General features: G+C 41.2%; 1 protein-coding gene across 3 annotated transcripts in view; it reads right to left on the bottom strand.

Annotated features, from left to right (window-relative positions):
• PAK3 (p21 (RAC1) activated kinase 3) overlaps positions 1–22,228 on the bottom strand; it is a 126,855-nt gene that overhangs the window by 43,333 nt on the left and 61,294 nt on the right. For all 3 annotated transcript variants that reach the window (XM_047764924.1, XM_047764925.1, XM_047764926.1), the window contains 5 exons: positions 21,691–21,844; positions 19,456–19,493; positions 10,704–10,835; positions 8,961–9,126; positions 256–319 (listed from right to left, as the gene is read on the bottom strand). In XM_047764924.1, coding sequence (XP_047620880.1) covers positions 256–319; positions 8,961–9,126; positions 10,704–10,835; positions 19,456–19,493; positions 21,691–21,844 — 554 coding nt within the window. The remainder of the gene's footprint in view (positions 1–255; positions 320–8,960; positions 9,127–10,703; positions 10,836–19,455; positions 19,494–21,690; positions 21,845–22,228) is intronic.

Here is a 22,228-nt window from a genome sequence, read left to right as displayed (position 1 = left end):
AATCCTCCAACGCGACGGGATCAAAGCATCCCTAAATAGTTCCCTGTTAGCCTAACAATAGTGAAGATTCCGGCAGGATATATTTTTAGGTTCATTAACAGTCTGCCAGCCAGAAAGGCCCTAATTGAGAATGCAAAACATGAAGATAATCTAGGAAAGGAGAAGCATAATTTATCAGACATTCAAGCTGTTATTGCAATTTGAATATATGTCTTTGGTGCGCATCTTTTGGTATTTCAAATAATAATCACTTACCCTTGACCTATTTTTTCAAATCTTGTGTATTTTTTCTTTGGGTCACCAACACTCACAATGCTTCCTGAGGATGATGGAGCAGGGAGAGAGAGAGAGAAAGAGAGAGAGAGTTAAATTGATTTATGTCCCTCTATTTAATACTAAAATGTAAGACACCAGAGTCAATAACAAATAAAATATTAGAGCGATAGTCTCATGTGATTTCTATAATTTATATGGTAATGATACATTTTATTAATGTAGCAAACAGTAATATATTAATTAAACTAGTGGTAATAACCCAGTATGCTTATACTTAAAATTGATGATGTCTGGGAAACAAGAAGGACTGATTGTAACCCAACATTTATAAAAAGTTCCCATAAAAGGATACTGTAGACGAGGAGATAAAATCATCTAAAGACTTACATACCGTGTTTAATAAAAGCACTGTCTTCTCTGAACTGGAGTGAAACTGAGTGCTACACTACATTCAATTCTGCTGGATAAACATCTCTTGAGCAATTATTATGCACCCAGTACCACACTAAGGGCAATGGGAGATGGGGATGCGGATGGCTCTAATAAAGAATAAAGTTTAATCATAAAGTAATGAGGCTTATTGTTTTAAAAACCATACACCCCAGAACCTAGGACCCTACTAGCACTCTGAACATTCTTAAGAGTTGTACTTAGATGTGATTTCCACACCACGAAGTTCACTCATTTAAAGTGCACAATTCAGGAGTTCCTGTTGCGGCTCAGCAGGTTAAGAACCCGACTAGTATCCATGAGGCGGCAGTTCAACCCCTGGGATCACTCAGTGGGTCGGGGATCCGGCGTTGCCCTGAGCTGTGGTGTAGGTCACAGACGAGGCTCGGATCTGGCGTCGCTGTGGCTGTGGTGTAGGCCGGAGGCTATAGCTCTGATTGGACCCCAAGCCTGGGAAGCTCCATCTGCCGCAGGTGCAGCCCTAAAAAGCAAAAAAATGCAAATAAATAAATAAAAATGGGCCTTTACACATAGGGAAGATTATTATCAGCCAAAGACAGGGGTTGATGAAGCAGCCTATTTTAGAAATACAGGGGACAACATGAGCAAAAATGCAAAAGGGGGAGTTGCCGTCGTGGTTCAGCGGTTAACGAATCCGACTAGAAACCATGAGGTTGCAGGTTCGATCCCTGGCCTTGCTCAGTGGGTCAAGGATCTGGCGTTGCCGTGAGCTGTGGTGTAGGTCGCAGATGCGGCTTGGATCTGGCGTTGCTGTGGCTGTGGTGTAGGCCGGAGGCTACAGCTCCGATTGGACCCCAAGCCTGGGAACTTCCATATGCCTCAGGTGCGGCCCTAAAAAGCAAAATAAAGAAATAAAGGGCACAATTCCGTGGCTTTTAGTAAATTTTTTGGATTGTGCAAATTTACTAAATTTTACCATGATCTAATTTTAGAACATTTTCATCATCTCCCAAAAGAAATCTTGTACCTGTTGGCAGTCACTCTTGATCCCCTTTTTGCTTTCCAACCCATCCTTGGGCAAGCACTGATCTGTTTTCTGTTTCTATAGGTTGTTCCAAATGTTGTGGAGTAAGTTTATAAGCTACGCAGGAAAAGCATTAATGTATCATATTTGGCTCTGGAAAAAAATCTTGCTTATTTCAAAATATCAAATCCACTACTCAGAGGATCAATACTTGCCACCACTAGGAAGCGACACTGACCCTTTAGTGTAATACTCAAATAGGTACAGAAAGATTGAGTGATGTCTTAGCTAACATGGCCCCTATTCAAAGAAGCGTAGGATCAGTTAGTGAAACAGGATTTACACACACACTCTAATCCAGAGAAGGTCTGTGGCTTCTACCTCCTAATCACCAATCTTATCCATCCCACCTCCTTTTCACGCCCACGGCCATGGTTGTTGTTCAGGCCCTCAACATCTCTTGTTCCAACAATTGTGCAAGTCATTTCCTACCTCTAAGTTCTGCCTTCTCTAATTCCTTTTCCACGGTGCCGCTGGAATAGGTAACTATGTAATTCATAAACCAAAACTGTCTTGGGTAAACTGAGATGTATGGTTAGCCTACTTCAGAGTGATTTCACTCCATTCACCATATTTCCTCAAAAGTTCCTTCTTACGACAGGATCAAGTTCCAATTTCTTAGTCTGGCATAGCAGGCCCTTTACTGTCCAGCATCATCTAGCTTCTACCTAGCCAGGCTCACCTTGTATTAGGCCCCTCCTCTCCATCCCTCCTACTTTATAGCCCAGCAACACCATCACTATCCAATGCTTTGGTCTTTGGACATGCTTCCCCTTTCTCTTTCCTATCAAAGCCCTGAATTTCTTTACTAGTCATCCTTTGCGAATTCTTCTCTGACCCTTCTGATGAGACGTACATGTTTCTTTTGAGGGCAGGAACCTTGTCTTTTCATCCTTGTAACTTCAGTGCCCAGAACAGTGGCTGCCACCAAATTTATTGACTAAACGAATGTGAACAAGAAAATAGTATTTGAGAGCTAGACCGTGGGCTACAGACAACACTGCCGGCTAATTTAGACATGATCTAATTTCTGGGCTAGAGAACAACTTACTTCAGACCTACCAGTAGATAGTATACCTTGAAAAAAGTAATAAATTAAATGCTTCACTCATGGATTGCTCATCCATGGTTGTTATTGTTGTTGTTGTTGCCACCGCTGGTGGTTTTCTGTAAGAGGGGTCCATGTTTCAGGTAGGTTAAACAGATTCACAATATGTGAGTTGTATTTTAATGCTTCTCCTCATGGATTCCCAAGTCAGAGATCTGGGAGTCATTTCGCCTCTTTCTTTACCTTCACTCCCCACATATGATTATTCACCATGTCCTGGGCCTCTATCTGTTTACCTCCAATAGATACCTTTTGTATATGTTGCTTCCTCATTACTACTGTCCTACTTGGACCCTTAATGTTTTTTGTTTGGGCGATTCCAACAGCCTCCTAACTGGACTCACAACTTCCAGCCTCTGCCCACTTGAGTGCGGACTCCACACCTCTGTCAGGATGCTCTAAGTGCAGACCTGATCATGGGAGTCCCTGCTTCTGGAGCCCCTGTTGCCTCCTCAACACCAAAGTCCAAACTCCTCGGCCTGGGATGCAAGGTTCTGCGTTTCTGGCTCTTGCTTCATTCTCCATCTCACCTTCCCCACTAGAATCTTACACTCTCACCATAACAAACAAATTGCAGCTCATGATGAGACCCTGCTTAATGGTTTGGCTTTCTCTCTTAGAGCCGAAATCCCAACCTTTACCACCAATTCCATATTCGAGTGGCACTGAATAAGTTAAAAGTTCCCAGGCATGTGACTTCCTACCATATTTACGTGCTATTCTCTGCCCGGAAGGTCCTTCTTAATTGTTCTTCCTGGCAAGTTATTCATGTTTCGACTCAGCTTTTTGGTTTTGCCTCTTTGAGGAAGACTTCCCTGATTTTTTGGAATAAAGTTAATACTTTCCTCTCTCTACTACTACTACTGTACCTTCTCGCTTTCTGCTGCTTCTTTTGCTTTTTTCGTGCCTTTGCTCTTGCTGGCCTCCTCTGTATTAACACCCTTTATCTATCTATATCTATGTATTTGAGATCCCCTTATAGACTGTGTCTTAATCATCTCTGTATCCTCAGCGCCTCCTCAGGTAACGTTGTATGTAGACTATACGGGTTGCTCAGTAAATGCCTACTGAATTAAACTCAAATAAATTTAGTCATTGCATTTTGTAAATGCCCCTTATTTTAAGACAGGGGTTAGAGAATGTATTTTACTTGAGTTATAGCGATAGAATACCACCAATGTAATAATTTCTGGGTTGCCCTTACATTTCCAAATTGTCTCACCGATTTCTATATCACTGAGAACTAACCTTATTCAAGTCAGCTATTAATGGGTAAGGACTTGGACTTTAAAAAAATATATATTTTTTTACTGAAATGACGATTTGAAAGTCATTTGAAACCGTAGTTTTTATTAAGCAGTTTAAAGTCCTGCAAGAAATTTATACTATTAAGCTGCTGAGCAAACTCTTCTCCGTAGACTGAAAAAAAGCAAATAAGCTTCAGCCCAAGCCACTTTCTGAATTATGACCAATTTCAACTGGCAAGCTTTAGCTAATGAGGTTTTACGGCAGTAAATTATTCAACCTTTATTCCCATGGTATGCAGGACTAACAAAAAAACACAACAACTGGAAATAAATCCTTTCGTGAGGATTATCAAAAGACAACCATTTTGATGCGATCCTGCTTCTCAGTTTCACTGTTATTCAAATAAAATGGCGTCCCCACACCCATTACCGTTCACTGGAGAGTGTGTGCTGCCATCTGCTGATGTTAGTTAGGCAAGTGAACAGGAGGCCTTGTTTACAACTCCAAACTACAAAACAAGCTTTTACAGTGACGTCTCTTATCAGAGCCATTATAATTTGCTTTCAAAAATTACACCAGAGAAAGGGAAAAGACACGGTGACACAATAGGCATTAAGTGACAAAAATCAGCATCTCGAACTCAAAAGGAAAAAATGACAGCAATACGAGAACAACTTCCAACCAGAGCAGTTTCCTAGACAAGAAACAACCTACGTGCTCTCAAGTACAAAGATTTAAGAAATCACTAAATACTAGTATTTGAAAATGGGGTTCATGGTGTCGTTTCTGCGGCAGAAAAGTCCATCAGGGTCTTCTCCCACATATTAAATAAACTAAGTTGAACCCCAGCCATTTAAAGAGTCTTTCTTTGGTGTTACGAAGGTTTTGATTTCTCAGGAAAAAAAAACCCCAAACAAAAGATTTCTCTAAACTAATATTAGTTCTATTTGAGGGGGAATTAGGAGAAAGAATTTGGAGTGAAGAATGCTGGGGAAGGGGAGGGACGAGAGCAGGAGGCGATTGTGGGGCCCAGAGGAGGGAGGCCGAAGACTAATTTCCCTGTATTGCACAATTTTGCCGACAGTCAGCACCTTTTGGAAACTTTCACTAAAAGGTAGGGGTTTCTTTATTTTCCAACAGATTCAGACAAGACCACAAGGAAGAAGCCAGAGCCAGGCTATGGGTCTGCATAAAAGTGAAAGATGATCTGTTCATTTCAGCCATTAAGGAGCCCGGGGTCTGCCCCCCAGCCCCCAAAATCAGGATCCGAGTGGCAGAAGAATAGCCTGACAGCAACGAGGTCTGGGTGGCCCACCTCGTAGGAATCAGATCCCTGAGACCGAAGGTGAGGCCATCCTCGTCTCTTCCCCCCGCTATGGTGGGATCCACTCTGATGTGGGCTGTAGGCCCTTCCTTGGCCTCCCTGGCTCCCTTTTCCTACTCCTTTGCCTCTCAGCACAAGCTCCTTTACTTTTTCGCCACGCGACCACAGGAGCCTTGATTCCAAGGTCCTCCTCAGGGGCTCCCGTACAGGGACCATACAGCCAAGGCCCTATTGCTGGCTTCAAACATTCTGTCCCACCTGAAGACCCTATACCCCGATGGTTTATATTGAAAAACAGGGTTGCTCTCACTGTGGAAAAAAACAGCGTAATACTTTTAAGCACGATTGCGACCGATTGTGCTTTGGTGTCTCCCGTACCTGACCTCGTGTGCTCTTCACAAAATCCCCATGACATCAGTACCATTATCTCCATTTTTCAGATGGAGAAACGAAATTTTAGAGGAGTTGGGTGACTTGCCTAAGGACACACAGCTAGTCTCCATCTATCACTCAGACTCAGTTATGATTCACTTCAAAGTCTGTCCTATTCCATTATCTTATTTTATACCCATGTGACAAAACAGTAGCTACCATTGATTGAGCACCTACTGCGTAACAAGTACTGTTGCTGGAGGTTCTTACATACATTCTCTCATTGAATTATCGTCATGCTCTAAGACTGGTACTGTTATTATCCCCATTTTTCTTGATGAAGAAAAAGAGGTCCAGAAAAGTTAAATAACTTTGCCTAAGGCGACACAGCTGGTAGCAATGGCTTTCTGACTCCAATACCTGTCCTCCTAGCCATCGGTTGGGCTACATAAAATCCATCCTATAGACAGACTCCTAAATTGGAGTTATGATTCTCATCCTTGTTTGACAGATAAGAAACCAAGGTTCAGGGAGTTCCTTTCGTGGCTCAGTGGTGACAAACCCGACTAGCATCCCTGAGGAAGAGGGTTCGATCTCTGGCCTCACGCAGTGGGTCAGGGATCCAGTGCTGCCGTGAGCTGGGGTGTAGGGTGCTGATGCAGCTTGGATCCAGCATTGCTGTGGCTGTGGTGTAGGCTGGCAACCACAGCTCTGATCTGACCTCTAGCCTGGGAACTACCAAGGTTCGGAGGGGTTAAATAACTTGCCTAAGGTTCCATAGCGAGTAAGAAGCACAGAGTGGGCAGAGAGAGGGTGATGGTGGAGCAGAAGCAGGAAAGAATGACTTTGCAGTAAAGCTCAGCCTGGATCTGCTTCATGAAAAGCACTCCTCCACTTCTCGGCAGGTGAGCCCTGCTGAGATCCGTAAGCACAAAGTGGAGTTGACAGTTGCTGGTGGCCCACAGGCAGGAAGTGAAGAAGAGTCTCTCTAGGCCCGAGCATTCTCCAAGGCCCAAACATTCTCCAACAGAGGAAAAAAACCCACTTACTCTTTAATTAAAAATGTAATCAGGAGTCCCTGTTGTGGCGCAGCAGAGACGAATCCAATTAGTATCCATGAGGATGGGGCTTTGATCCCTGGCCTCGTTCAGTGGGTCGGGGATCTGGCGTGGCTGTGGTGTAGGCTGGCAGATGTAGCTCTGATTCGACCCCTAGCCTGGGAACTTCCATATGCTGCAGTTGTGGCCCTAAAAAGCAAAAAAAAAAAAAAAAAAAGTAATCAAAAGTAGCTTTCCCCTCTTCCTCATGTTGTTCAGTGAAGGGCAGAATACATAACAAATTATGAGAACCACAACTCTAGGACCATGACAGTCTCTAAGCAACACAAGATTAGACCCACCAAATAATGTTTGTTTCTCGGTCCATGAACTTTAGAAAGCTACAAACATATTTTCATTATAATAAATCTATTGAGATTTGAAATAGTCATCAAATAATCATTTTTACTAAAGTGAGGCTCTTTGATTTTTAAAATCTGATATAATCTCATAGGTCATGTCTATATGTACAAAATAAAGGGGAAAGGTTGAGGCAACTGTCTGAAAACTTGAACTGAAATTATCCAGGCAATTCTTGCATGCATCCCTCCCTTGAACACAAACAGACTCTTGGCCTATGCAGAAGCCAAGGGGATAATGGAAGTAAGCTTCGAAGGCAAGCAGATTTGAGTTCCAGCTCTGGCTCTGCCACTCGTTAGTTTGGTGATCTGGTCACTTCAGCTCTTTGAGGCTTACTTTCACGGATCTGTAAAATGAGGATATGAAAACCTACCAAAAGGGATTACAGTGGAAATTAAACTCGATAATGGCTGGAAAATGGCCAGCAGAGAAGGTGCTCAATCAGTGGGAATTATCCCCGTTGTTATTGAGGAAACGGTTGGTAGCAGCACTAGAGGCAGATTTAATCACGCACACTCAGGTCGGTCCCTGATCCCAGTTCTGAGCGCTCACTGACAACTGCGACTTGAACTTTTGTTTTTCCAAATAAATACCCCTGTCTCAGATTGTCTCAACATTTGGGGCTGACATGCTGACATTTGGGGCAGAGGAGAAAAGCAGGGGGCTATCCTTTTGTGTTATACAATGTTTAGAAGCATCCTTAGCCTCTAATTACTAGATGCCAGTAGCATTCCCTGTGCTGTGACAATAAACATGTCTCCAGACATTGCCACCTCTGCAGAGTCTTCCTTGGCCTATAGCCTGTGCTTCTCCCTTCTTTCTTCTGAGTTGTTTTAGATGGACAGTTATACGAAACAAGATGGCCTCCTAGTCTCTAATTGTACCACACTATTAAATCTTATATTCTAGATAAAATTGTAAGTTTCTTAATGGTGGGAAATTATTTTTCTATTATCTCCTCCAAAGACTGGCATAGGACAGACAAGTAGGAATCCAGTAAAGATGCATGTGTTTGCTCATTTTTTTCACCCATTCAATCAACAAGTATTTGTTAAGTGCTTTTATGTGTCAGGCACTTTATTAGAGCTGGAGGTACAGGAAAATAAGACACAATCTCTGTTTTTGAAGAGCTCACAGTCTAGTGAAGGAGACAGACAAGTACAGTGTGATACTGAAACTAATGACACTGCGGGATGGAGGCTACAAGCGTTTGTTGGCCTTGCCTCCCTGTTCACAGAGCAGTGTTTAAATTAAGAGAAAAGGCTATTGTATTACGGTTGCCCATTTTGATTGACCGTTGAGTTTTGAGGGTGAATTATCTATCATGATTGACCAGGTGGGGGCCCCTGGGGTGTGATCATACTTTTCATCACAGTTTGATCCCTTTAGGAGGTATAATCTTAAAGTAAAACTTACTACTCAATTCATTTAGTGACGTTTTCACCTCAATTGATTTTTTTCAAATGCAAATACTTGGTTTCTGTTCGATTAGGAGTATGAGGGAGGGGGTGATCTGGAATACACAGTGAGCCCAAACTTTTCATCTCGTGACTTCAGGGAGCCTGGAGTTCATGCAAGCCGCTTCAAATTTTTAAAAGTTCAGTACCCACTCTACGTGGGTTATGAGAAACCCTCTCATGGAGAAAGTAATGATGGCAAGAAAAAAAAAAAACAACTCACTTAGCTTCTCTAGGATCTCCTCATCTGTCATCTTGGATTTTTTCCTTTGCCGATCTGTGTTTCTATACAAAGTACTGGAATTGGCATTCTCAGCAGAAGGTGGTGTGACCTCTTTATTTGGTGCTGCTGGTGAAGCAATGGATTCAACCACGGAACGAGTATAGATCTTTAAGACAAAAATTTTTGTTACAAATTCAAGACCAAAGTAATGCTACAATTGATGATGAACGTGCATTGACACATCATCACCACCCAAAGCCCATAGTTTACCTATGGTTCACTCTTAGTGTTGTACATTCTATGGGTTTGGAAGAACGTATAAGGACATGCATCCATCACTACAGTATTATGCAGAGTATTTTCTCTGCCCTAAAAATCTTCTGTGCTCTGCCTGATTATCCCTCTCTCCACCCCACCCCTCAACCCTCGATGAGTTTTTAAACACAAGTGATTTCTATCTAAAAAGACCTTGAGGAGTTCCCGTCGTGGCGCAGTGGTTAACGAATCTGACTAGGAACCATGAGGTTGTGGGTTCGATCCCTGGCCTCGCTCAGTGGGTTAATGATCAGGTGTTGCCGTGAGCTGTGGTGTAGGTTGCAGATGCTGCTCGGATCCTGCGTTGCTGTGGCTCTGGCATGGGCCGGCGGCTACAGCTCCAATTCAACCCCTAGCCTGGGAACCTCCATATGCCGCGGGAATGGCCCAAGAAAAGGCAAAAAGACAAAAAAAAAAAGACCTTGAAGTTTTTTCAAGTACACTGCCCTTGAAAACTCTCAGGAGCTAGTCTTTTGAGGTCCCCAAACATGCTGCACTCACTGTGGTCTTGGTGCCACTGCTTACGCAATTCTTCCTACCTGATTCATGTGGATTTCCTTCTCTATCTTCTGCAGCAATTTTAAAATTGAGCACTTATTTGTATATTGTTTGGTGTTATTATCCAATTGCCCTGTGCGATCTTGTATCCCCAAACAGCAACCCCAACCAAGTTTGCATCTTACACTTTAGTTCTGGGACTATAAATGCTCATTAGGTACTGGTTGGCTAACTAGATTCTGACTCTATAACTGTTCCAAAGAACATCTTCATGGATACTAGTCAGATTCATTTCTGCTAAGCCACGATGGGAACTCCAGCCACAACAGGAGCTCCAAATGTCCATCGATGGATGAATGCGTTAAGAAGATGTGGTATATATACACAATGGAATACTACTCAGCCATAAAGAAGAACAAAATAACGCCATTTGCAGCAACATGGATGCAACTAGAGACTCTCATACTAAGTGAAGTAAGTCAGAGAGAGAAAGATATGATGTCACATATCTGGAATCTAATATACAGCACAAATGAACCTTTCCACAGAATAGAAACTCATGGACTTGGAGAAGAGACTTGCGGTTGCCAAGGGGGAGGGGGAGGGAGCAGGATGGACTGGGAGTTTGGACTTAATAGATGCAAACTATTGCATTTGGAGTGGATAAGCAATGAGATCCTGCTGTATATCTAGTCACTTAGATGGAACATGATGGAGGATAATGTGTGAAAAAGAATGTATATACATACATATATATGTGTGTGTGTGTGTGTGTGTGTGTGTGTGTGGCTGGGTCACTTTGCCATACAGTAGAAATTGACAGAACACTGTAAACCAAATATAATGGAAAAATAAAAATCATAAAAATAAATAAAAAACAAAAACAAAGGACATCTTTTGGACCATTTGGAAACATCACTTGGGACTTACTGATTTTGTATGCTCTGGTCTTGGCGCAATAACTGGTGGAGGCTCATTCTCGTCTTCTTCTTCTTCCTCTTCTTCATCTTCTTCCTCAGACACAGGGGGAGCCAAAGGAGGCTCTGATGCTGTTTTTGTACTCTTATGACAAGAACAAAATTCAAAAACCAGGTATTAGTTCCTCATTGTTCTTCAGCAATGAGAAAAGGGACATAAAATATTTCAGCGTGTAGGGATAGGAAGGAATTGCATCTTTTACAAATGAGCAAAACCATCTATAATTTGGTGGAAGGACCTGCCCACATTCCGAGATAAATTCAGGTTATGACTGAAGCACCACGAAATTTAACACATCACTTCTACTTTCCACTGAGCTCAAAAAGAGTGAGCTATTCATTTAACATTTTAAAATTCAATGTTTTTGAAATCAATGGATGTATTTTAGAAATCGAACTGATTGCTATTAAAGCCTTGAATTTGTACCCGGCAGAGTGTCAATTTGTTGACTGATAGTTTGTCAACCAGAAAAGGGCTATTCTGTGCCTAAAGATCAGAGCACGCATATGGATATGGCATAAATACAGCTCTGCAAGTACTACGTACAAGCAAGCCCATAACTGTTTCTTTTCTGTTTAGGCGCCTGGAAAGAAGCACTCAGAGGGTAACAAACATGAAGATTTAAGGAATACTCATCTGCATCAATAATTATTCAATCTCAACCAAGAGGTAAATGGTGATTTGCAATGTGAAAATGCAATAACACCAAAAATAATGACAACAACCACAGTATCTAGGGTTGGTTTTTTGATCATTCACATTAACACGGGGGTAAAATGGTACCAAAGTTGGATTTTGGAATAACTATGGCCATGGTTCTCAAAGCGTGGTCCCCACATAGCATCGTCAGCATCATCAAGGAACGTCATCTGGCTCCAGCCAGACCGATTAATAGGAAACTCTAGAGGGTGGGACCCAGAAATCTGGTGATCCCGATGCCTGCTCAAGTTTAAAAATCACTGAACTAGGATATAGGTCTGTCTTATTCTAACCCTAAGCCTAAGCCTAACCCTTATTCAGTATGTCTTATTCTTATTCACCAGCCATATATGGCTTAACACGTGGCTGGTCTGAGTAAAGATGTTAAGTCTTAAGTGAAAAGTACATACCTGGTATTGAATACGTAATATGAAAAAAACTGCCAACTATTTCTTTAATACTTTTTATATTGAGTGTATATTGAAATAATATTTTCCAATGTTCGGTTAAATAAAAATATATTAAAATTAACTTCACCTGTTTCTTCTTACTTTTTAAAATGAAAATCAGAAAAGTTAAAGTTACATATATGGCTTTTACAACATTTTTGTGGACAGCACTATTATAGATAGCTCCTGATTTTGGGGGTGTGTATGTGTGTACTTATTTGTTTTCTGTTTATGCCTTTAAGTACACTGTCTCAGGCTAATCCTAAAAAGAATTTTCATTCCTGAGGACAAAGTTCCTGAGGCAGATACAGACAGCCTACTAATAGACTATTACAATGAAGGACCTCAGTCTATGATTTAAATTCACCATGGATTTTCTGCAATGACGTATAAACCTATGGTGGTGTCATAGGTATAACCATATTTCTTTTTTTTTTTTTTGTCTTTTTGCTATTGCTTTGGGCTGCTTCTGTGGCATATAGAGGTTCCCAGGCTAGGGGTCCAATCGGAGCTGTAGCCACCGGCCTATGCCAGAGCCACAGCAACGCGGGATCCGAGCCGCGTCTGCGGCCTACACCACAGCTCACGGCAACGCCGGATCGTTAACCCACTGAGCAAGGGCAGGGATCGAACCCGCAACCTCATGGTTCCTAGTCGGGTTCGTTAACCACTGCGCCACGACGGGAACTCCCATAACCATATTTCTTATCGGAGCCAGCAAGACTTATGTACCATGGTAAGACAACTTAGAATTTATAAATTTGAAAGAATATTTGATTACCCAGATATATATGGTGAGCGGTTTGTAGATTGAAGCGTATATGCTTACTTGATATTGTTTTTATATTTATATACCTATATTTATTCTTTTTTTTTTTTGGCCACACCCAGGGCATGAGGAAATTCCTAGGCCAGGGATCAAACCCACGCCACAGCAATGACAATGCTGGATCCTTAACCCACTGAGTCACTAGGGAACTCCTATTTATTCTTAATTTAGCCAAAATTGTTGGGCTATTATATTGTGTTGTGGCTGTGTGAATAGCAACATATATTAATGACATTTTGTTTCCGGATTAAAAAAAAATCAGTTTCTTTCAGGGCACCACAGTGGGCACAGGGAGAAAATGCCTTTGGATTATTGGTCTTTGCCTTGATATTATTTTGTTCCAGAAATTTCTGCTCTATCTTGTGCCAGCTGGGATCCGGAAAGCAACTAATCACTGTTCCTTGGTAGATGGGCAGAACCAGCATATACACTGACACATTTTTATATGGCAAACGATGCTACTTTATTCATTAGAAAATATGAACCTTGCTTAGGGATAATAAGCTTTATGTGGGCCTATGAAAAAATTTGAAATCACAAATAAACGATCAGCTCCCAAATGTCACAAGAAAACAAAAAAAATTTAAGTCAATTAATGTCTAATTAAATGTTTATTACATGTAAGTCACCGTAATTAGTTAGCATTCATAGAAATTTAATTATATTAAAGAAGAAATTATAGGTTAGGCTGTTCTATTTAGCGGCAATTCTTGTGTATTCACAATGATTTCTAAGAAATTATACCTAATCGTAAATTAAATATTACTTATAATCACATACTCTCAAAACTAATGTTTAAAAAATCACTTTAAAAAGTTTATAGCAAAAATATAAAGTGGGGTGTAGAGGCCCTTAAATATAGTTGACAATGCATCACATGCCATCCATGAGTGACAGTGTATATATATAGTTGGTTGGTTGGTTAGTTGGTTGGTTTGTTGGTTGGAAAGAATGTGTGACCTTCAGTGGACATTATGTTCTGGATGATGGTTGGGCCAGGGAGAATTAACTGCCCAGCCATACATCTAGAATACCAGACCCTGGGACCAAGAACTGAAATTAACATAATTTCCTGCCCCTGTGTATTTTTTTCCACGAATCTTTCCATCCCTGGGTAAATAATACTGGGACTGGGCACACTGTCTTTTCCCTGTGTTAAACAATATCAAGACAGAGCATATTTTCCTGCTCTTTTGTTACACAATACTGAGAACAAGCCCAAATAACTTAGTTTCTCACTTTAAGAAATACTTGTTCTTGGAAGATAAGACTGAACCAACTGAAGTGCTTTGCTTATTAAGAATAACAGATTGCTGGCCAAGACTCTCTTCAAAACCCTGACTTGGCTGTATTCACCAATCCAAAGCCATTTTATCATAAGCACGGCACAATCTTAACTCGTTCCTTGCCTTGCAAGACCTGCTGCAAAATCACACAGCCATGCTCTAAAACCCTATAAATATTCTCCCTTGATATCCTGTTCTATGCCCCTGCTAGGACTCTATCAAGGCAGTGCTCTTTCTTACTACCGTAAGTATAATAATAAACTTAGCTTTACTTGATTAACAGGTTGTTCTGGTGGTCTTTTGGGGAGTCAAAGTTATAACTTTGCTATACAATTCCTTCCAGGCTGAGGATTACTATGTCTATTATGTCTAAACTTGTAAGAAATATAGATAGATGAGTATCAAGTAAGGAATTTTTTGTCTTACTGAAATTAAGTGTTTTTGACACTCATTATGCCACACAGTTGGCCAGGGAAGGGTCTTAACCTGAGTTGGGTCTTGGACTTGTTTAGAATTATAAAGGGTTTAGCCCATCTTCCTGGAAAAATATAGGTGGACATATTTTTACAATAATTGCAAGGGTTCATAGATTTTTTTGAAACCCACTCATGGACTCTAAGTTACAAACCCTGCTCTAGAGAATACACCAGCTAGAGAACTACCTTAGGAAACTCTCCTTTTTTTCAGCTTCATTTTTAAAGGCAAAGAAATAAGAAGTAAGGTGTTTGGAGACTCTAGACAATGCTAATTAAGTATGGTCTGTGAGCCATACCTGTGTGCTTGTTTAAAATGCAAATTTCAGGGTTCCATTCCAGATCTATTCTGGGAGTGGAGTCCTGGAATCTGCACGTTAACAGACTCCCTCGGTAATTTTTTTTTTTTTTTTTTGTCGTTTGTCCTTTCAGGGCCGCACCTGAGGCATGCAGAAGTTCCCAGGCTAGTGGTCCAATCGGAGCTGTAGCTGTTGGCCTACACCACAGCCACAGCAACTCGGGAACCGAGCCGCACCTGCAACCTACGTACAGCTCACGGCAATGCTGGATCCTCAACCCACCAAGCAAGGCCAGGAATCAAACCTGCATCCTCGTGGATACTAGCTGGGTTTGTTAACCACTGAGCCACAGTGGGAACTCCTCCCCAGGCAATTCTAATGCATACTGAAATTTAAAAAAAAAACCCACTACTCTAGATGAACAAAATAAGCCAGTAAGGCAAATCAAAAGTGTCATCTGTCAAACGCACACCCAGGTTCTCTAGGCACGAATCGCAGCACGTTCATGTTAGTGCTGTTACCTTCTCCTTCAAATACTAGCTCAAGATGCTCAATGCATTACTTCACTTTCAACAGTACAATAAAAATAAATTTCAAAGTAGCCTTAAACTGAAGAGGAGGTCCCTGAACAGTATTTAGCATTTAATAACACTAATACCAAAGAAGCTCTCACAAGTGAGCAGTAAAGCAGATGTCATATGAATATGGGAGTCATTGCTGAATTCAGCATGAATTATATAGCCACTAGTTTAACACCTCCAGTGAATACAGCATTGTTTCTATCTTGATTCCCACCCAGACTACTAGAAGATGCCAAAACTTGGGAGCAATTCAGGCTGTGTCTATAAGAGTCAATCCCATTAAACCTGTAGGACAGCTAGGTCTACTGGAAGTGTTTCAAATGCAACAAAAGCACCAGCAGTGTGAAGTGCGATTGCCCCCTAGCCCCATAAGGAGAACACAGGGTGCGAGTCCCCATTCCTAAGTTACTGGGTCCCAGTGAAGTGATGCAACTTGAACTTAGGGCTTAAATCCAGTGCATTCAATCAACAGGAACCCAGGCTTAGTCAAGAAGTTGAATCAATTATCTCCATCTGGAAGACCTGCCAGCCCTTCAAACTCAAGCTGTCCACTAGGAAATTCAGCGTCTTTTCACAGAAAAACGGGCATCTCCTGACAGATAATCCCCTCATCTCTTTGGCCACCCACATTATCAGTCAAAGCCTGCAATCATCTTGGACCTCAACCTTTCCTCCAACATCCAGTCAATAACCTAAACATCTCTGGAATTTGAATCTAATCTCCATTCCCAGCGGCACTGTTTCACGCAGGCCCCCATCACCTCTGGCCTTGGATACTTGCAATATTTCCCAGTCGGTCTCCCTTCAATCCAGTCTTGCTTTTCACCCATAATTCATTCTGGACATGTACTGTCAGATCACTCTTCTAAAGCGTAAGCTCTGATGACCTAATTCTTTGGCTTCACAAAACTTCAAGAGTTTCCACTGTACAATTACACAGGCCAGATTCCTTAGAATACCATTGAGGGGCTTCTACGATTTGGCTCCAACTCAACTTTCTAGGCTTAACTCCTATGATTCCCTTTCTTGCAACTCAGTCTCTGTTCAAATCCACACCCCTTGTTCCCTTGCTCTCCTCACTACTCTGCCCTTTATCATGCTTTCCCTTTGCTTAGAACGCCCTTCTCTAGCTTCAAAGAACCAAATCGCATCTGACCTTCAAGATCTAGTTCTAATTCCACCTTCGATATGAAGCATTTTCTAAATCAACGTTCAACAAATATGTTCCGAGTACCTATTTTGTACTTGGCACTGAGCTTAAACCCTTGAAGACAAGGGCCTGCTTCTTTTTCCCTCACCAGCTAAAAGTCATCTCCTTCTCTGAGTTCTCCTAGCAAATGGACATATTTTATGGTATTCAACATGGTCCATAGAGTACTATGTTGCTGTATGTTCATACTTCTCTTCCCTTACCAGACTGAGCTCCAAGTTTCCTAGTGCTTATAAGGAGGCACTTGATAAATATGTTACATAAGTGAATATCCAGTTGTTTTATCTCCAAACAGTGAGATCATCAGTTTTTTTCTGATCTGATGGACTATTTGGAACATTATGCAGATTTAGTTTGAATTCTACAAGCAAAACCAATAGAAGCGAGCTTAAAAAAAAAAAAAAAAGAAGGTCAGTATCTTAGGCGACATAAGCTGTTTACAAAAATAAAAACCAACCCACCGACCATCCTAGCAGGTCAGTGTTTAAAATGACTGGCCTACCTAAAAAAATAACAACTATTCCTTTGTCAAGATACCTATCTGGTATTGCACAATAATGATGGTAATTAAATCAAGTGAGGTAAAGTATAGGTTGATCATGGAAGGTTGATGTTTTTGTCTTTCCCACTTTACTATCATCTCAAGTCACATGCTGTTTTCGATGTGGCCCAGGAAGCCATCAGAGCCAAGTGGCCGGAGGGAAATGACCAGTGAGAATGGGAGGGCTCCATTCCGCTCTGTTTTGAGAATTCTGAGCAAGGCACAAGTGCCATGGCCTCATACAAGTCTCAACGTGTGGAAAGAGTGAGTTTTCATCTTTGCTGCCAACTAAAAATACTCGCAATCGTAGCTTACATTTAACAAACACCTAGTACGTGTTAGGTAATGTACTAAGTATATTACATGCATTATTAGTGTACTCAGTATATTATCATATTCAATATCCACACGAGTTTGAGGAAGTAGGTGCTGTTATTATTCCCACTTAAGGCTGAGGAAGGAAAGGTTCACAGAAGCTGAGCTACTTGCCCAAAGCTGCTCAGCTTGTGAGTGGAGGAATAAGACTAAACACCTATATCCAGAATCTTTACTCTTTTAAGTCTTATTTTCAGTTATGGTAACATAGACATAACATAAAATTTACCATCTAAACTATTTTTAAGTGTACGGTCCGGGAGTGTAAAGTATAGCCACACTGTGGAGCAACCATCACTGCAATCCATCTCCAAAACTTTTTGTCTTGCAAAACTGAAACTCTGTACCCATTAAACAACAACATCCCATTTCCACCTCACTCAGCAACCACTTTCTGCATCCTTGATTTTTGACTACTTTAGGTATAGTATTTCTTTTTATGACTGGATTATATCACTTAGCTTAATGCTCTCAGGTTCATCCACATTGTAGCATATTCAGAATTTCCTTCCTGTTTAAGGCCGAATAATATTCCATTGTATGGATAGGCCACTTTTGTTTATCCATTCATCTGTTGATGGACACCTGGGTTGGCTTCCATCTTCTAGTGTTGGTGACTCAAGATGTAATGAATATGGGTGTACTAATATCTGTTTGAGATCCTGCTTTCAATTCTTCTGGGTATATATCCAGAAATGGAACTGCTGAATCATATGGTAATTCTCTTCTAAATTTTTGAGGAACTGTCATCCTATTTCAGAGCCTTTAGTCTTCACCAGTAACAATTTACTGCTGTCACACTGGCTGCCGAGGGTGACATCAAGCAGGCCAGCATCTGTCCTCTACAAAAGGAAGAATCAGCTTGATTATCCATGACTCTGAATAAGCAGTTAGGAAACTTTCACCAATGCTAATCTTTTCCCTCCTAAGGAAGCAAATGAAGCAGGAAATAATGTCTATGAGGACATCAATGAAAGTCATGCAAAGGGAAGCCTTGTCTGAGATCATTTTCTGTGCATGGGTATTCTTTCAGATACTATAGCATTTCCAAGGCCTTTGACCTAGATTACTTATTTTCTAGTCACTTCTGTGATAGAACTATCCATGTGACTTTGGGCAAAGTCACCTCCCCACTTCATCTCTGTTGGAGCTGGTGACACCAAAAGGTGCAGTGACATGACCTTCAACAAGTTTTTTCACCTCTCTGAACCTCATCTGTAAAATGAAGACAATGGTAAGACTTAGCTAATTCGGTAGTAGGAAAGGTTAAGTGAATATAAGGTATTGTTAGCCCAGTGCCTGGTACATTTGTTTGGTAATGAGAAGTCTCTATCATTATGATTATTATTTTTAAGACTCTATATGTAAAAGAAAGAGAAACATTTGTATACGAAAAGGCTTATACATGAATCTTCATAGTGGCTTTATTTGTAAAAGCCAAAAACTATAAATAATCTAGAAATCCTTCGATGAATACATTGTTAAACAGTGATATAGCCATACCATGGAATGCTACTTAGCAATAAGAAGGAACTAACTGTACCACAGCTTGGATGAATCTTAAGAGCTGAGTGAGAAAAGTCAATCTCCAAAGGTCATATACTGTATTTTTTCATTCATGTGAAATGTCCAGAAAGACAAATCTATAAAACCAGATTAGTGATGGCCTGGGGCTAGGGTAGGGTGGATGGGGGTTAACTGTAGGCAGACATAGGAAATCTTACCGGGTGGTGAAAAGATTCTAAAACTGGATGGTGCTGATGGTAACACAGGTGTATAAATTTACTGAAACTCATCAAACTGTATACTTAAAAATGGGTGAATTTTATGTATCTAAATTATACCTTTAAAAATATTTTTAGAAAATTCTGCATGTATCTAAAACCTGGAATTTCACAATTGTATGTTGTTGGACCACTGGCAACACCAACCAGATAAAACTGTTTTCAATTTTGCACTTACCGAAGGATGGGCTGCTATGTATCCATGTGCGCTTTTATCTGAAAAGAAGATAAAGATATTACTTTTGTTTCATAAAGACCGCCTCATGTAGAAACAATGTTTAAGTGTTTGACCAGAAGGAAATTTTCCATTTCAGTATTAAAAAGATACCTTGGCAAATGATATGGTTTTTTGTTTGTTTTTGCTTTTTAGGGCCACATCCAAGGCGTATGGAGATTCCCAGGCTAGGGGTCCAATCGGAGCTACAGCTGCCGAACTATGCCACAGCCACATTAGATCCAAGCCACGTCTGCCACCTACACCATAGATCACAGCAATGCCAGATCCTCATCCCACTGAGCGAGGCCAGGGATCGAACCCGCAACCTCATCGTTCCTAGTCAGATTCGTTTCTGCTGTGCCACGATGGGAACTCTGATACAGTTTTTCTTAAAACAGCTCACATCCTTACATCACCACCACATTCTTGCCACCCAATTTTATAGATCTTAATGAAGGCCTACAGTGAATCTCATTTATACTGAGGAATGTTGCTATTACCTACTCCTGATTGGTGTGATTCTACACATCTATATCCAGAATTTCTCCCTGACTTCCCTCCGCCCCTCCCTTCCTCCTTTCCCTTCTTTCTTTCCACCCTTCCTTCCTTTCTCCTTCCCTTTCTCCCCTCCCCTTTCTATGCTATTAGTCTCAACACTAGAGCATTAAGAAAACATATGGTGGGTTTCAGAATAGAGCCGTAACTCAGATACTGTTGAGTGCTAACACAGTTTTCAGGATTTCATCTTTGTAAACTGAGAGAAATCAACACATAAAAATAAAAGGGCTAGGAGGTCCCGTCATGGCTCAGTGGAAACGGATCTGACTAGCATCCATGAGGACACAGGTTCAATCCCTGGCCTCGCTCAGTGGGTTAAGGATCCAGCGTTGCCGTGAGCTGTGGTGTAGGTGGCAGACAGGCTCGGATCTGGCGTTGCTGTAGCTGTGGTATAGGCCGGCGGCCACAGCTCCGATTTGACCCCCTAGCCCTGGGAACCTCCATATGCCGTGGGCGCGGCTCTCAAAAGACGAAAATAAATAAATAAATAAAAGGGTTAAAAAGCAGTGGCGATAAAGAACAAATTCTCTATCTTGTTTTTAGATTTCACATATAACATCACTTATGTGCGGAATCTAAAGAAATGATATAAATGAACTTCTTTACGAAATAGACTCAATAACATAGAAGACAAACTTATGGTTACCATAGGAGAAAGGTCGGGAGAGGAGGGAGGGATAAATTAGGACCTTGAGAGTAACATACACACACGATTATATATAAAATAGATAAACAACAAGGACCTACTGTACAGCACAGGGAAATCTACTCAATAGTTTGTAATAACCTACATGGGAAAAGAATCTGAAAAAGAATACGTGTGTGTACACGTGTGCGTGTGCTCACGTGTGTGTGTGTGTGTGTGTAACTGTACCACTTTGCTGTACACCTGAAACAAACACAACATGGTAATTTGTAAAGAACAAATTCTAAAAGTCTGTCCTATGCTGATACTAATGCAAGAGGGAGGGGCTCTTTATAGCTGGGACACGCATTCTAATATTCTCTTCTTTCTTCAGAGGTAAGATGATAAATTGTTTTAAAGGGGCAACCCAGATCATTTTTTTTTCAAACGACAGAATTACTGCGCGGCATGTTTTTCGGTTGCTGATGGTGCAAATTTGAACGTCAGAGCTTCAAACAAAGGCAGGTTAGCAAATGGAGTCGAGATCTGGCAGAAACATGGCCATTTCGATCTCTCATCAACACCAAAACAGGATTTCTTTTTTAAGTCTGATTTTTGAGGCTGGATCAAAATAACCTGGCAGCCACAAAATCTGTGCTGTGTCATCATGGTGCAATTCAATGAACCTAAGGGATAAAAGAAACCTCAAGAGCCCAGGGTTTGCCTGAGTGTCCTCAGGCTGGTGAAGAGACAAAACAACAGGATTGCCGATTCAAACAGACAACTGCTGCTTCACCGAACCGGTTCTTTTATCGAGTTCTGAAATCGCCCAAGCACCGTAACTCTAACATCCCCTTTGACTTGCAGCTCATCTTTTGGTTGACTCATGCGGAAATCATTCAGAAAAGGAACCAGAACGGACTCCAAAGGCCCCACAGGCATTCTGTTCTAATCCGGCGGTTCTGAGATTGAACCGACTTCCTCACTTCTTGATATCCGAGATTTACTCTTACCTCCTGATGTAAAGCTCATGTATTTCTGGTTGTTGACTGTTTCTTTGGAATCATAGAATTTGAGAACATCGAGAACGGCCTGTGGGTTCTTCTTCTGTTCCAGCTTTGTTATGTTGGAGGTTTGGAGTAATCGTGCCCATTGCTCAGGAATTCCCTGTGGACAATCAAAGGGAAAGAATGGCAGCTCAGAACATTCGGCGGCTGCATTTTCATGTTCCAGTAAAGTTCTTCACCAAGAAGCCCATGCTACCTGTAGGATTACACTCGGGAAACTGAAGTTACTCTCGATTTAAAGTTAGTAACTGAATAATGCAATCATTCTCTTCTCTAATTAAAACACATAGGTAAAACTAGGATCCAACTTAAAAAGGGTGGGTGGGAGTATGACTGTGATAGAAAAAAAAAAAAAAGCGCATGAAAATCACCTCCATATTTACTCTGCTCATCCATGAAATGATGTTTACAGCTTAGCTTATTTTTTCTGGCGACTCAGGGCAGACATAGCAAGACTTCTCTCAATTTGTGCATAGCATCGTAT

This window comes from Phacochoerus africanus, chromosome X (genome assembly GCF_016906955.1).
Source record: "Phacochoerus africanus isolate WHEZ1 chromosome X, ROS_Pafr_v1, whole genome shotgun sequence".
In the NCBI taxonomy this organism is placed as follows: Eukaryota; Metazoa; Chordata; class Mammalia; order Artiodactyla; family Suidae; genus Phacochoerus; species Phacochoerus africanus.
Note: the sequence above shows the minus strand (reverse complement) of the source record. Positions and strands in the feature narration are given on the sequence as shown.